Genomic DNA, 17,192 nt, shown 5'->3' with positions numbered 1-17,192 from the left:
GTTCGAGGAAATAGTCCTGAATGCACTCTATGACTTCTTCCTCTGCCAATCTGACTTTCCCCAATGTACTCAAGTTACCCATGATTAATGTACTGCCTTTGTTAATTATCCTCATTATCTTCTGATATATTCTGTTTCCCACCCTATAGCTACTGTTAGGGGGCATATAGATGACTGTTGCCAGTGTCTTTCTCCACCCACATGGATTCCACGTCTTCTAATCCAAGATCATTTCTTGTGATCATACTTATACCACCCATACTAACAATGCTGCCCACCAACATTTCCTTCCTGTCTATCCTTTAGAGAAGTCACATACTTATGAATATTTAGTTCCCAGCTATGATCTCCTTATAATCATGTAATGACATGCACCACCATCATTGTAAATTTGTTCCTTTAATTCATTTATTTTGTTCTGAATATTATGTGTATTCAAGGCAAGAACCATTAATTTTGCCATTTTACAATTTTTCCCCCTTTAATCCTATTTACTGCTTTTTTCCCAGGTATTTATACACTCTGTCCCTTCCTGTCTCACTCTGGGTATTGACCATAAGGCATAGGAGCAGAAATTAGGCCATTCAGCCCATCGACTCTGCTCTGCCATTCAAACATGGCTGATACGTTTCTCAACCCCATTCTCCATTCTCTCTAAAATAGCTGCCCTGCTATTTCCCTCTTGCTTTATGAGCCTAGATTTCTCCCCTCTCCCCCTTCTCCCCCCTATCCCCCCAACTAATTGGTCCAAAAACGTCTCCATAGCTCTAGTTTCTTGATTCACCAGGACACGTTTTCTCTGATGAGTACTTGAAATGTCATAACGTTCAAGACTATGGGCCAAGTACTGGAAAGTCAGATTAATGTACATAGAACATAGAACATAGAAAAGTACAGCAGAGAACAGGCCATTTGGCCCACGATGTTGTGCAGATCGATTCTTTGGATCTGTTCTATATTCTTCCACCTTCCCACATTTTGAGGAGGTTCTCAAGTTCATATTTTTGGTCAGACTTGATGGACCGAAGGGCTTTTTTGTAATGTCTGACTCCATGACTGGTCCAAGCAAGGATGAAGTGAAGCGTAGCCCACCAGAACAGATCCCTTCTATCCCACTGGTGTCATTGCCCCACAAACTGAAACCCATTCCACCCACTCCAATCCTTGAGCCATGCATTAGCTCTTTTTCTTACTTTCTCAGGCAGTAGTCCAAAGATTACCACCTTGTAGGTTCTGACTTTTGATTTATCTCCGAATTGTTCAAAGCTTTTCAGTCATCAATGATCAACATCAATACTAACTTCACTCACAATATACAAACATGGGTCATCTCACAGAATTGTTACGGTACAGAAGGAGGCCATTCAGCTCATCATGTCTGTTCTATTATCTAGTATCAATCTCCTGTATTTTCCCCATATCCTTGCACACCAAATATCTATCCAATACTGTCCTGAAATCCTCAATTGAACTTGCCCCCACACATTTCCAAGCAATGCATTCCATACCATAACTACTTGCTGGATGACATTGCCTTTTCTCATATAACCCTTGCCTCGTTTGCATATCACTTTAAATCCCTGTCCACTCATTATTTTCCCTTTACAATAGGAATAGTTTCTCCCTATTTACTCTTTCTAGTTGCTCTTGATTTTGAAAACCTTTATCAGATCTCCTCTCAGCCTTCTTCTCTGCCTCCTCCTTGTCAGTTTGGAGGAATCATCTGCAAATTTCTGATATCAGAGTGTCCCCTTTCCTACTGTATGGATCTAGTCTACATTCCTCCACCTTCCTACATTTTGAGGCAGTTCTCTAATTCTTAGTGTCGCTTTTGCTTGATTTCCTAAACTAGACCCGAGCAGTTTTGATGGAACAGGCTCCCACTTTGCACAATGCTAGAGAAAATTCTGGCAGAAATGCCCATTTTAGATACAAACTCCTCTCTGTTAGAATTCCCTCTACTTTTGAAATCAACAGGCCATGTCTGTCCCAACAGGTAAGAAGCAGGACTGTCACCAACTTGAGCTTCTGAAAACAAGTGATGAGTGGATTACTTGTTGCATAGCTTTAGAACAGTTCAGAGCAGTTTCCCTGGAGGAAATAAGTGGGAGGGTTGCGGTGGTGTAGTGGTAATATTACTGGACTAGTAATGTGGAACTCCAGAGTAATGTCCTGGTGACACAGATTCGAATCCCATCAGGCTAGCTGGTAAAATTTGAATTCAATAACATCTGAATTAAATGTTGGCAGTCAATTCACCAAGTTCACTAATGCCCTTTAGGGAATGAGATTTGCCAGTCTGGTTACGTGTGACTCTAGATCCACAGCAATGTGATCAACTCTTAATGCCATCTGAAATAGCTGAGCAAGCCATTCACTTTAACTGTAATGAGGGATGGGCAATAAATGCTGGCCCAGCCACCGACATCTACATCCCAAAAGAATAAAGAAACCTTACTTTTCTCCTTTGACACAGTCATCCTGAAAGATATTTTGACCAATAGAATATTCATTCCTGGGGTCACTAGCAAGGTTAGAAATTTTGGCCATTCTCTAGTTGCTCTGAATTTGATGTTGAGTAGACATTGTAACCTAGTGAATGTTTGAGGTAATGTGTTTGCTGTTGTAGAGGATGCAATAATTGATGTAATTGTACCTCCCAAAATCACAATTAATCCAACTGCCAAATTTACATTGATTTGTTTTAGGCTTAGAATTGATGTGCAAAGAAATAAAACCAGCATTAAAGCACCAACAAATGTGCAGCCAAGATGTTTTGATTACAGTCAAGGTATCCTGAGTCTGACATCCCTCGAAGGCAAGGGTTGAGCTCTTACAAAGAGCAGGGACAAAAAGATGCCATTTTGTTCCCGCTGACCAATTTCGGGAAAACTGGGATTTTAGCACATCGAAGAACAGCAAAGCCAGCATAAATGGTGGCTGTGACAAACTTAGCACTTAGCCTCCTGGGAGGTATATTTGTGGGCGGCAGTTTGTGAAATTCTCCAGATATTGCTAGCAGCTCTGTGAAAGGAGATGGCATTGCCGAGTTTCAGGGCTGTGCTAAACCTGGACAGAAGCTCTTCTTTCAAGAGTCTGCAGATGTTTGCGTAGAAAGTGAGGACTGCAGATGCTGGAGATCAGAGCTGAAAATGTGTTGCTGGAAAAGCGCAGCAGGTCAGGCAGCATCGTGGGCGGCACAGTGGTTAGCACTGCTGCCTCACAGCGCCTGAGACCTGGGTTCAATTCCCGCCTCAGGCGACTGACTGTGTGGAGTTTGCACGTTCTCCCCGTGTCTGCGTGGGTTTCCTCCGGGTGTTCCGGTTTCCTCCCACAGTCCAAAGATGTGCAGGTCAGGTGAATTGGCCATGCTAAATTGCCCGTAGGGTTAGGTAAAAGGGGTACATGTAGGGATATGGGTGGGTTGCACTTCGGCGGAGCGGTGTGGACTTGTTGGGCCGAAGGGCCTGTTTCCACACTGTAAGTAAGTAAAGTAAAGTAAAGTAATCCAAGGAGCAGGAGAATCGACCTTTAGGGCATCATTTCTGAAGAAGGGCTCGTGCCCGAAATGTCGATTCTCCTGCTCCTTGGATGCTGCCTGACCTACTGCGCTTTTCCAGCAGCACATTTTCAGCTCTGCAGATGTTTGCACCAACCATCCGCAGAATACAGAACCTCCCGAGGCTATCCTGTAGTGCAGGAAGCTGATTTTCTGTTTGTCTGTAGGGATTTGTTCTTCTGCAATGTCGAGCTTTCTGTCCATATCCTCTGCCCTGTCAACTGGCATTTGGTGCATTGTAGCTCCTGGTGTTGTTGATGCTTCTGTTCGTTGTCAGAGGTCAGTGAACCACACTGCAGGGAATGTTTACAGTGAAGAAGATTAAGTTAGTTTAATAACTGTCCAAGGTAACGAAAAGGGTCCTTCCTCCCTTCCCCACAAAGTCTTGGAAATTACTTCCAAAGTAATGAAGACACACTCTCAGAACTCATCCTGCAAACAAAAGCCTGTCAGTCAGCACCTCTAAGATGACAAGATTTAAATGTTTTATCAGTTTCACATTTTTGCCAATTCTCTGACTTCTCACGTGGTTTGATCTGGTGAACTTCAGACAATCCAGGAAAGCTCCCCACTAGTCATTAAAGCCAGAGTGTAGGGTAAAATCCGTATTTGAATTTGAATCATAGACCTGTCTGTCCCAGAGGGGTTTCTGGTGCGTGAACAAACACAAGTAAGTTCGTGGGCAGCACGGTGGCACAGTGGTTAGCACTGCTGCCTCACAGCGCCAGAGACCCGGGTTCAATTCCCGCCTCAGGCGACTGACTGTGTGGAGTTTGCACGTTCTCCCTGTGTCTGCGTGGGTTTCCTCCGGGTGCTCCGGTTTCCTCCCACAGTCCAAAGATGTGCAGGTCAGGTGAATTGGCCATACTAAATTGCCTGTAGTGTTCGGTAAGGGGTAAATGTAAATGTAGGGGTAGGGATATGGGTGGGTTGCGCTTCGGCGGGTCGGTGTGGACTTGTTGGGCCGAAGGGCCTGTTTCCACACTGTAATGTAATCTAAAATCTAGATGCAGAGGTTGGAACTAATGGCTATTGATTCTTTAACATGCTACACACATAAACCCCCATGGAGCCTTGTGGGTTAAAGTTCAGTCTCTCTGCATTGAAACAGAAGCTTCATGAACCTGTTCCACTGGGAGAAGCATTACTTGCTCTTAGCAAGGCCATGTTAATGGGCTGCACAGGGCTGTGGCTCTGAGTTACAGTGTTCATGGTCAAGTCCCATTCCCAGAGCTTGTGCACAAACTTCCAAGCTGACTCCCAGCACAGCACTGAGGGAGTGTTGCACTGTTGAAGGTGCTGTCTTTCAATTCAGATGTTAAACCAAAGCCCCATTTGCCTGCTCAATGAGTGTGAAAGTTCCAGTGGTACTGTTTCAAAGAAACAATGGGAGAATTAGCATAGAACATAGAAAAGGACAGCACAGGAATATGTCCTTTGGCGCACTGTGTCTGTGCCAACCATATTATCATTCTAATCCCATCTGCTTGCACATAGTCCATGTCCTGTATTCCCTTCTTATTCCGTGGCTGTCTAAGTACCTCTTAAATATGTCGATAATTTCTGTTTTGGCCACCTCTCTTGGTAGCACTTTTCAGGGACCTTTCAGCCTCTGTGTAAAGAACTGGCTTTTTACATCTCCTTTGAACTTCCCCTGCCTTAAACCTATGCCCCCTCATTTTTGACATTTCTACTCTATGAAAAAGATTGACTGTTGACCCTATCCATACCCATCATAGTTTTATATACTTCTGTCAGGTCACCCATCAGCCTCTGACAATCTTGCCTAAACAATCCAAGTTTGTCCAACCTCTCGTTATAGCTAATACGTTCCAATCCAGGCAACATCCCGTAAACCTCATTTGCACCCTGTTCACAGCCCCCACATCCTTCTGGTAGTGTGGTGGCTGGAATTGCACAGAGTACTTCAAATGTGGCCTGACTAAAGTCTTATACAGCTGCAACGTGACTTACTAACTTTTATACTCAGTGCCCTGACTGATGAAGGCCAGCATAGGTCGTTTTTACCACCTAATCCTCCTGTGTTGCCACTTTTAGAGAGCTATGGGATTGCACCCCAAGATCCCTCTGTTTTTCAATGCTCTTAAGGGTCTTGCCATTTACTGTATACATTCCTCTTGCATTTGACCTCCCAGAATGCATCACCCTACAGTTGTCTGGATTAAACTCCATCTGCAGTTTTGCCATACAACTTTCCAACTGATCTCTATCCTGCTGTATCCTTTGATAACCTTCCTCACTATTCACAACTCCACCAATTTTCACAAATAACAACAGAAATAGCTGGAAAAGCTCAGCAGGTCTGGAAGCATCTGAGGAGAGTAATCAGAATTAACGTTGTTAGTCAAGTGACCCTTCGTCAGAACTGTTTCCGATTTACATCATCCGCAGTTTTTTCAGTTTGCACCAATTTTCATGTCGCCTGCAAACTTACTAATCAGACCACTTATATCTTCACCTAAATCCTCTATATATGTATATGTGTGTGTGTATATCAAACATCAGAGATCCCAGCACTGATTCTTGTAGAATACCACTGGTCACAGACCTCCAGTCAGAAAAACACCCCTCCACAACGTCTATGACCAAGACAATGTTGTATGCAACTTGCCAAGTCACCATGGATTCAATGTGGCTTAATCTTGTGGACCAGCCTACAATGAGGGACCTTGATAATGGTTTAGTAAAGTCTATGTCGTTAATATCCACTTTCCTACCCACATCTATATTCTTTGTCACTTCCTGAAAAAATCTTAGTCAAACTGTAAGAAAATGCCTCCCCCACATAAAGCTATGCTGACAATACCTAATAAATTCATTCTTCTCCAAATGTGAGTAGATGTCGATCTGAGATTTTTCTCCTGTAATTTCCCTACCACTGATGTAAGGCTCACCAGCCTATGATTCTCTGGATTATGCCTGTTGCCCTTCTTAAACAAAGAAACTACATTGGCTGTCCTTACAGCCCTTATGAGTTTTCTACCAGAGAGTCTGGATGGATATACAAATGGCACAATGTTCATGACCATTCCTAGCAGCAGTGGGCAGACCTTGTTGCTGGCAATATCTGCCAGTACAGTTATTGATAACTCCAAATCCCAATCGTCTATAATGAGGCCCAGGTGACCAGTAACTTACACTATTTAAGTGACCCAGAAATGGTTTTCAATGCAAAGTGGAACAAGCTGGGTTATAAAGTGGCTTTTTATTAGTTGTCACCAGCAGGCAAAAGTCCTGTGTCCTGTATTAAACTAAGTTGCATCTGAAATAATTGTTTTATTAACTAGGTGAGTGTGTGAGAATACCTGCCTGCAAATCCTCAAATGTTCATTCACGAGTCTTATCAAAATACTCTGGTTATTTTGTGAATGTCTGTGTATTAGCTCCTCCATAAAAGGTGTGGGTTATATTTGCTGGGACTGTATTCAGAGTAAATATTCGCTGTTACATGCACAGGCCCTCACTATTCTTGGTCAGGAAATGGTACCAGAATGGGATGATGGGAGGTTCTGGAAAACCTGTGTGTTTAACTGGCATAAATAGCCAAAAATTGTGATTTCCGTAAAGTAGTCCAAAGTGAAATGGATTTTGTGTTTGATGAATACCCAAAGTGAAGTGCTGCAGGGTCAACCTATTTGTTGCATGGTTAATTCTTCTGTTGCACATAGATTTCTGTATATTCATATGTACAACAGTTAATAGAGTGCCCTCACCATTTTTATTAAGTGTTATTGTTTAAATGTCACAGTGCCCAGTACAACGTTTTTGCCAAGTCTGTTGGGTAACAGGTTTTGAGTGATCTTGTGACAGATTCTCTTCTCAAGTTGGTAATATTTTTTACACAATCCCTTACACAATGTGTGATCCTACGCCCCTCTGTCTTCTCCAGTCCCAACACAGTGACTTCCCAGAACCAGTCAAGATGAGGTGAATTCTAATATTACAAGGTATAATATTACACCAAGAGTAACCAACATTTTACAAGTTGGTACTCTCCCTATGGACTGGGTGAAAAATATCACAGACGGTGGATTAAAACCAACCAATACTGAAAGAAGAGCTGGGAATTTCACTAGGATTTCTCCAGCTCCATCTGAATTTTATTCATTTGTATCAAATTTCAGCTTATGTTACTTTAGTGGTGTGAGAAAATCTCTAGAAAATCCTGAAGATTGGTTCTTCCTCCATTGTCCTAAATACCGCAGTTAATCGATTTGCCCCACTAAGGTTTTTCATTTCTGTAAAGTATATTACCACTTGTTAACTCAAATATGGTTTAAATAGATCAGTAGTTCAAAATCTAATGAAAATTATTTTTTTCCTTTTCTTCCACAGAATATTATTAAGAAGGTGATTGGACAGAAGTTTGTTTACAAATTTGTCTCGTTTCCAGACATTTTAAAAATGGATCCTCACTCGCTGGAATCCAGTCGGGAAAACATTTTGCTCAGGGATAGTGACACTCCATCAATTTCAGAGAGCAGAGATCACCAGCAAATAACATTATCTAGCGGCAGAAGTCCCAGCCGCAATGATTATATCCACTCTGGGTTATATACTTCTTTCACCATTAACTCTTTGCAGAATAGGTCTGACTTTTTCAAGTCAATCAAAATGGAAAAGCCAGAAGAGAAAATTGCAAGGAAACCTACCTCTGAGGAGGTCAGAACTGTTATAAGATTTGTAACTAATAAAAGTGAAAGGCCAGTTTCCATGCCCATTGGGTCCGTTCCATCATCACATTCTCCATCCCCAGAAGCTGTAGTCGCGTCAACTTTGTTCACTGCTCTCGCCTCTAAAACATCTCCTCCTTTATCATCATGTCATTCCCCTGTTGCCTCGTCATCCTCGAATACCTCCTCCTCAACAGGGTACCAGAAGGCCTGCATTATCGAACTTGATGCTTATGATTCAGAACAGTCTGTTCAGCCTCTAAACCTCTCCTCTGGCTCGAAGGCCAAATCACCCTGTCTGGCTGAGCAGCGACAAAGCCATCTTCCAAAAGCTAAGAAACCCAAAGGCCTGGAGATTCCAGCTCCTCCTTTAGTCATAACCAACACTGATGCTGGCTCAATTGCCCTCAATAGCCCAGCACTTCCTTCTGGATCCCTCACTCCTGCCTTCTTCACTGCACAGGTTAGTTTGTTCATTTTCATCTGGGTTGACGTAAGTGACACTTTCAGCACTGAATCTGATCTTTACACATTGCCGTCTTAAAATGTATTGCATAATGATGTACAGTCATGGCAAGTGAATCAAAAACTTCTCATTTTCTATTCACTAGATTTTTTTTAAAAACTGTGTCTTTGGAATGGAATGTGAATACAATTATAAAATGATATTTTCCACATTGGTTATGAAGCAGGTTATTTTGTAAAGAATGTATTTCATGTCTCTAATGGGATGAATGAGTGTTAAGGATTGGAACAATAATTTCTCACTCTCAGTAACAGCAGCATGACCTCCAAGGTTCACCAGAGCACCGTTAGAAGCAGAGGGAGCTTCCTTATGCTCACCCTAAACCTCAGAAAACCTTTGCAAACTGCATCACTCTGATCATTGTATCTGACAGCTTGCTGACTGCAGGAGATAGATTACAAGATTTTCCCAGCTGATCACTTGCTTCAATTTATTTTTGTAAATATGTGTTATATATGCTGTTTTTTTGTTCAGTAGATTCAAATGTTAATGTATGTCGGTTCCAACTCTGTGTGTAGCACTTTCAACAGATTCCAAAGCTTTGACCTAGTCCAGACACTTCAGCACATGTTCCAAACTGTCATTTTAATGTGATATTAAATGAGTGCTGCATTGTCTTTCAGGTGGGACCACAGAAATGGAAAAGATTCCATCATACAATTTGAAACCTTTCCCTCCTCAATCTTATTAAACAGATTATGGGATCATAAATTCAGAGGAGACCCATCTAGCAGTGCAGCTAATCCACTGCCCCTCCTGATTCCCTTCTGCTCTGCTGTTTACTATCCCTTGTTACTGGCAAGTAAATTAGAGTTCACCCCCCTGCACGGTAGTGCATTCCAGATCACAACCGCTTGCTGTTTGGAAAGGATTTCCTGGTCCCACCTCAAGTTCTCTTGCCACTCACTTCATATTCAAGTCCTCTGGTTCTTATCTGTTCTACTAATAGGAGCAGTTCCTCACACTCTACTCTAAACAGACCCTCCCTTATTTTTAACATCTATATCTCCTCTTAACATTCTGTGCTGAAAGGAGAGCAGTCCCAGTTTCTGCAGTCTGTCATTCTAGCTGAAGTTCTGTACCTGTGGAATCATTCCACAATCTTATACTTTCCCATTCTTTCTAAAGTGAAGAGTCCTGAATTGCACACTTAGTTCTGTTGAAGCAAAACCAATGTTTAGTCAAGGTTCATGATAACCTCCTTGCTCTTCTATTCTGAGCCTTTATTAGTAAAGTATAAGATGCCATAAGCTTCATTCGCTGTTTTCTGAATCTGCCCTGTTACCATCCACATGGCACATTGTGCACAGTTAGGCCCAGGTTCCTCCTTTACAATGATCTCTTTACTTTATTGCTTCTTTTCATTCTCCCTACCAAATGTATTAAACATATTACACTTCTGTACCTTGAATTTCATCTGCCAGTTTTTTACTCATTTTGACAACCTGTATCCTCTTAAAGATTATTATTATCCTCCTAAATTCCCAATACTTATAAGTTTTGTACCATTTCAAAATTCAGAAATTGTACCTTATACATGCCAATTTAAGTCATTAGATAAGCATCAGAAAAAGCCGGGTTCCCAGTGCCAACCCCTGGCTTCAAAAAATCCTATCCATCACCTACTATCGATAGAAGACTGGATTCCTTTTATGTTAGCTGCTTGTCTCTTCTCATATTCACTCTTTGTTTTCTAATCTTTATCACCTTCACTTCTGTACTCTCTATACTCAGCCTGGTTCTCACTTGTATTATCAACCTAACATTTGCAGTACACCCAGTTTTTCGGCTACACCTCTCTGTCATTTAAGGAGCTCTAGTTTGACCTAGTCCAGACTAGGTTGTCCTACCTTTTCCCCTCTTGGGAATCTGCCTTTCCAATACTTGAACTCCCTCTCCTCCTTAAAGCTGTTTATATTTCAGTGTAGTTCACTATATTTCAGTGTTGTTTGCAGAGTCTTGCTGTGCTCTTATTATTTGCTGTGTTTCTCTACATCACAATGTTGTTTCTTATCTCTCATGCGGATTTTAACAGCAACGATGCTTCAATATACTTATTTAATTGAATATTTTCTTGGGTAGCTTGAGTTTGTGAAAGCCTCTACACATATGCAAATACTTTCTTTCTTCTTGGTTCCTTCAATAAATCACAATAAATAGCAATTTTTAAATGTACAGATAGAGAGCTCAGTTCTAAAATTAAACATGCTTTGAAATCTACAGCTTCATTATTTGGGGCAAAGCTAAAAGAATTTGTACACTTATAATTGATGCAGATATCCATAATGGCTGAGACTGGTACATTATATACATTTTCAATATGATGAAAATACAAGAAAATTAATTATTTAATTTGGCTGCACTTAATGAAAAAGAAGGGACTAGCATTTCTGTAGCGCCTTTCATGATCTCAGGGTGTCCCAAAACATGTCATAGGCAATTTGGAATTTTTCAACTGTGGTTACTGTTGAAATATCATTGTCACTGTGGCCAATGTATGAACAGCAAGATCCCATAAACATTTAACCTACTCTGATCATATTTGATTCTCAATCTCAATGCTGTATTCCCGCTTTCTCTTTTTACCCCATGATCCCTTTAAATGTATAAATGTATCTCTTTCTTGAGTGACTTGGTCTCCACAGCTTTTTGTGGTAGAGAATTCCACAGGTTCATGACCCTTTGAATGACGAAGTGTCTCCTCATCTCGGCCTGAAATGGCCTCCCCGTATCCTGAGATTGTGTTCTTGATTCTAAACTCACAACCAGGGAAACAAAGCGATAATGACTACATGGTCTTCCACATCCACCTGAGAGAGTGGGTGGGTCTTTGAATTAATATGTCACCCACAAATTAGCACTTCTAGCATAGTGTGGCATTCCCTCAGTATGTCAGGCCTGGCCTTTGCAAATGATAACCACTCCAAATCTTCAAGCTCCTTGTTGAAAGTGCTGTCACAGAGACATTGCTGATAAATTGACTTATTGATTAGTCTAATTACATTTTTATTTTATTATTATAGACACCTAATGGCATCCTGTTGACTCCAAGCCCCTTACTCTCCAGTATTCACTTCTGGAGTACATTAAGTCCAGTGGCTCCCTTGAGTCCTGCCAGACTCCAGGGGCCAGGGTCTTTATTTCAGGTATGTGTGAATTGTTAAACATTATCAGGGCAATTTCCTCTGATGTTTTAATGAGCTGTGTCTATTACATGTTCATTGTAAGCTTGATTGATGTTGCTGAATGTTCCTATAGAACAATTCTTCGACAAGAACCTTATGGTTTCTTTGGGGATGGGCTCAGAGGCGGATCGACTGGTGAAATGATATGAGAAGGCATCAGAATGATGCTCGTTGTTTCCAACTACTATCCTATAAGACCACAAGATCAGAAGTTAGACGATTCGGCCCATTGAGTCTGCTCCACCATTCAATAATGGCTCATAGATTTTTCAATCCCATTTTTCTGCTTTCTCCCCATAACCTTTGATCCCCTTGGCCATCAAGAACTTACCTATCTCTGTCTTAACTATACTCAATGAGCTGGCCTCCACAGCCTTCTGTGGCAATGAATTCTATAGATTCCCCACTCTCTGGCTAAAGAAGTTTCTCCTTACCTCTGTTCTAAAGGGTCTTCCCTTTACTCTAAGGCTGTGCCTTTGGTATTTGTCTCTATTGCCAATGGAAACATCTTCCCAATATCCACTCTGTCCAGGCCATTCAGTATTCTGTAAATTTCAAATTGGATCCCATCCTCATCCTTGAAAACTCCATTGAATATAGTCCCAGAGTCCTCAAATGTTTCTTGTATGTTAAGCCTTTAATTCCTGGGATCATTCTCATGAACCTCCCCTGGACTCACTCCAGGGCCAGTGCATCCTTCCCAAGGTATGGAGCCCAAAATTGCTCACAATACTCCAAATGTGGCCTGACCAGAGCCTTTTAAAGCCTCAGAAGTACATCCCTGCTTTTAGATTCTAGTGCTGTCGAGATGAATGATGACATTGTATTTGCCTTCCTAACTACCAAAGAGAATCCTGGTCTCAGACTCCCAAGTCCCTTTGTATTCCACATTTTTGAATTTTCTTCCCATTTAGAAAATAGTCCATACTTCTATTATTTCCACCAAAGTGCATGACCTCACACTTTTCCACGTTGTGTTTCATCTGCCACTTCTTAGCCCAATCTCCTAACCTGTCTAAATATTTCTGCAGCTTCCCTGCCTCCTCAGGACTACCTTCCCCTCCACCTATCTTTGTATCATCTGCAAACTTAGCTAGAATGCTTTCAGTTCCTTCATCCAGATCATTAATGCATAAAGTGAAAAGTTGTGGTCCCAACACTAACCCGTGTGGAATATAACTAGTCACTGGCTTCCATCCTGAGAAAGACCCTTTAATCCCTACTCTCTGCCTTCTGCCAGACAGCCAATCTTCGATCCATGCTAGCACCTTGCATCTGACACTGTGGGCCCTTATCTTACTGAGCAGCCTCCTGTATGGCACCTTGTCAAAGGCCTTCTTGAAGTCCAGAGAGATAACATCCATTAGCTCTCCTTGGTCTAACCTGCTTGTTACTTCCTCAAAGAATTCTAGCAGATTTGTCAGGCATGACCACCCCTTGATGAAACCATGCTGACTTTGCCCTATTTTACCAAGCACTTGCAAGTATTCAGAAATCTCATGCTTCACAATGGACTCCAAAATCTTACCAATGACTGATTGTTCGATAATTTCCCATCTTTTGCCTTACTCCCTTCTTAAACAGGGGAGTTACATTAGCAATTTTCTAGTCCTCTGGGACCCTCCCTGACTCCAGTGATAACAGAAGGATCACTGCTAAAGGCTCCACTACCTCTTCAGCTATCTCCTTCAGAACTTTAGGGTGTAGCCCATTTGATCCAGATGATTTATCCACTTTCAGATCTTCCAGTTTTTCTAGCAGCTTCGACTCGGTGATAGCTACCATACTCATTTCTGCCCCCTAACTCTCTTGAACGTATTGGGGTGTAACTCGTGTCTTTCACTGTGACGCAAAGTACTCATTCAGTTCCTCAACCATTTCTTTGTTCCCCATTACTAATTACATTACATTACATTACATTACAGTGTGGAAACAGGCCCTTCGGCCCAACAAGTCCACACCGACCCGCCGAAGCGCAACCCACCCATACCCCTACATTTACCCCTTACCTAGCACTAGGGGCAATTTAGCATGGCCAATTCACCTGACCTGCACATCTTTGGACTGTGGGAGGAAACCGGAGTGCCCGGAGGAAACCCGGTGCAAACTCCACACAGTCAGTCGCCTGAGGCGGGAATTGAACCCGGGTCTCCGGCACTGTGAGGCAGCAGTGCTAACCACTGTGCCACCGTGCCTCCCACAATTCTTCAGCATCATTTTCCAGTGGTTCAGTGTGTACTTTTGTCTCTCTTTGTATCATTGGTGGCAAACGAGCTGACCATTAGGAGGCAGATTGGCTAATTCAGGACATCATTGCAGCAGAGGGTTGATTTGATCAATGCACTCATACTTCAGGAGTAGCCACAGCTGACATTGGCAGTGCCTGCCATGTGACTGGGCAGGATCTCTGAAACATGCTGACCTACAGGCGTAGTGATAGCGTAAAAGGGGTGGAGGGGAGTTGTGTGACTGAAGGAGACTGTCATTGTTACACTAAGAGAGAACATCTTGGAGGGCTCATCCAGTGAGGCCATATGGGTGGAAGTTAGGAATAAAAAGTGTGCAGTCACTATGATGGGGTTGATATTATAGGTCTCCATTAGTCAAAGGGAGATAGAGGAACAGATATTTAAGCAGATCATGGAAAGATGCAAAAACAACAGGGTTGTTGTAACGAGTGCTTTTAACTTTCTCGGTATTGACTCTACTCCCTATGGGACAGAATTTGTTAGGTACATACAGTAGGGTTTCTTGAAACACTATGGAGATAGTCCAAGTAGAGAAGGGGCCATATTAAACCTGGTGTTGGGGAATGAATCCAGCCAGGTGATCAGTTTAATTGGGGGAACATTTTGGGAACAGTGATTGTAATTCCATCAGTATTAAAATAGTTCTGGAAAAGGACAAGGCTGGTCCTTGGGTGAAAGTGATAAATTGGGAGAAGATTAATTACAACAGTATTAGGCAAGGAAGAAGACTGGGAACAGCTCTTTGAGGGTAAATCCACATCTGATGTGGGAGTCTTTTAAAGACCAATTGATCAGAGTTAAATGCCAGATGTTCTTGTGAGGACAGAAGAAGATAAAGATGGCAAGATTTGGAAACTTTGAATGACAAGAGATGTTGAAAGTTTAGTCTCAAATAAAAAGAAGCATGTGTAAGGTTTAGGAAACTGCAATCAATCAGGCTCTTGAGGAATGTAAGGGAAGCAGAAAAGAACTTGAACTTAAACAGGAAATTAGGAAGATTAGAAGGGGCTATGAAATGTCTTGGCAAGTAGGATTATGAAGAATCCCAAGGCATTTTAAATGCAAATTAGGAGCAAAAGAGTATCTAGGGAAAGAGTAGTGTAGTGCTGAGAAAGCACAGCAAGTCAGGCCGCATCCGAGTAGCAGGAGAATCAATGTTCCGGGTGTAAGCCCTTCATCAGGGATCATGCCCGAGGGCTTATGCCCTACATGCTGATCTGCAGTCCTCACTTTCTCCTCGGGAAAGAGTAAGTCTACTCAAGAACAAAGGAAAACATTTATGCGTGGATCAAGAGCAAGTGATTGAGGCCCTGATAAGAAATTTGCTTTGGTATTCACCAAGGAGAAGGAACTGGACAATGGTAAGATTAGAGAGAGGTATGTTGATATTCTGGGATATATTAAGAAGAAAGTGATGCTGGTTGGCTCGAAAAGCATTCAGGTAGATGCTTCTCCAGGATACTGAGGGAGGCATGGGAGGATATTCCTATGGCCTTGACTGAGATCTTTGTATCCTGTTTAGCCGCAGATGAGGTTCCAGAAGACTGGTTGTTTCTTTATTTAAAAAGGGCCACAGGGAAATCCAGGACATTATAGGCCAATGACCCTCACATCAGTGATCAGGAAATTATTGGAGAAGGTTCTCAGGGACAGGATTTACTCCCATTTGGAGAAGAATGAATTTACTCCCATTTGGAGAAGGATAATCAGCATGGCTTTGTGCAGGGGAGGTCTTGTCTCACAAACCTGGTTGAGTTTATTGAGGAAGTAATGAAAATGATTGAGGGTGGGGCAGTGGAGGTTGTCTACGTAGACTTTACTAAAGCAGTTGACAGGGTCCCTCATGGTAGGCTGGTCCAGGAGATTAAGTCACATTGAATCCACGGCGATTTGGTGAATTGGACACAAAATTGGTTTCAGAGTGTGGTGCTGGAAAAGCACTGCAGGTCAGGCAGTATCTGAGGAGCAGGAGAATCGATGTTTCTGGTAAAAGCCCTTCAGATCCTCAAAACATCGATACTCCTGCTCCTCAGATGCTGCCTGACCTGCTGTGTTTTTCCAGCCCCCACTCTCCACTCTGATCTCTAGCATCTGCAGTCCTCACATTCTCCTACAAAATTGGTTTGGTCATAGAAGATAGAGGTTAGTTGTGGAGGGGTGTTTTACTGACTGGAGGTCTGCGTCAAATGGTATTCCACAAGGATCAGTGCTGGGACTTCTGTTGTTATGAATATATATAAATTATTTGGATGAAAATATAAGTTTGCAGGTGACATGAAAATTGGTAGAGTTGTGGATAGTGAGGATGGTTATCAAAGAATACAGCAGGATATAGATCAGTTGGAAAGTTGGGCATAGAAATGCTGGATGGAGTTTAATCCGGACAAATGTGAGGTGTTCCATTTTAGCAGGTCAAATACAAATGGGAAAAATACGGTTCATGGCAGGAATGTTAGAAGCATTGATATTCAGAGGGTTCTTGGGGTGCAAATCCATAGCTCCCTGAATATGGCAACACACGTGGATAAGGTGGTAAAGGTGTACAACATGTTAATAGACATAGACAATAGGTGCAGGAATAGGCCATTCTGCCCTTCGAGCCTGCACCACCATTCAATATGATCATGGCTGATCATCCTTAATCAGTATCCTGTTCCTGCCTTATCTCCATAACCCTGATTCCACTATCCTTGAGAGCTCTATCCAACTCTTTCTGAAATGAATCCAGAGACCGGGCCTCCACTGCCCTCTGGGATGAGCATTCCACACAGCCACCACTCTCTCATCATGAGAAGTTTCTCCTCATCTCTGTCCTAAATGATCTATCCCGTATTTTTAAGTTGTGTCCTCTGGTTCGGCACTCACCCATCAGCGGAAACATGTTTCTTGCCTCCAGAGTGTCCAATCCTTTAATAATTTTCTATGTCTCAATCAGATCCCCTCTCAGTCTTCTAAACTCAAGGGTATACAAGCCCAGTC

The 17,192-nt window shown here is 42.2% G+C and overlaps 1 protein-coding gene across 3 annotated transcripts in view; it reads left to right on the top strand.

Annotated features, from left to right (window-relative positions):
- The window catches only part of elk3 (ETS transcription factor ELK3), a 99,403-nt gene that overhangs the window by 62,621 nt on the left and 19,590 nt on the right, over window positions 1-17,192 (top strand). For 2 of the 3 annotated variants that reach the window (XM_043713292.1, XM_043713293.1), the window contains exons 3-4: window positions 7,916-8,716; window positions 11,803-11,925. In XM_043713292.1, coding sequence (XP_043569227.1) covers window positions 7,916-8,716; window positions 11,803-11,925 — 924 coding nt within the window. The remainder of the gene's footprint in view (window positions 1-7,915; window positions 8,717-11,802; window positions 11,926-17,192) is intronic. The other variant, XM_043713295.1, reaches the window with a different exon arrangement.

This window comes from Chiloscyllium plagiosum, chromosome 23 (genome assembly GCF_004010195.1).
Source record: "Chiloscyllium plagiosum isolate BGI_BamShark_2017 chromosome 23, ASM401019v2, whole genome shotgun sequence".
NCBI classification, from domain to species: Eukaryota; Metazoa; Chordata; class Chondrichthyes; order Orectolobiformes; family Hemiscylliidae; genus Chiloscyllium; species Chiloscyllium plagiosum.
The sequence above is the reverse complement of the archived record's forward strand: the minus strand, read 5'-3'. Positions and strand labels throughout refer to the sequence as shown.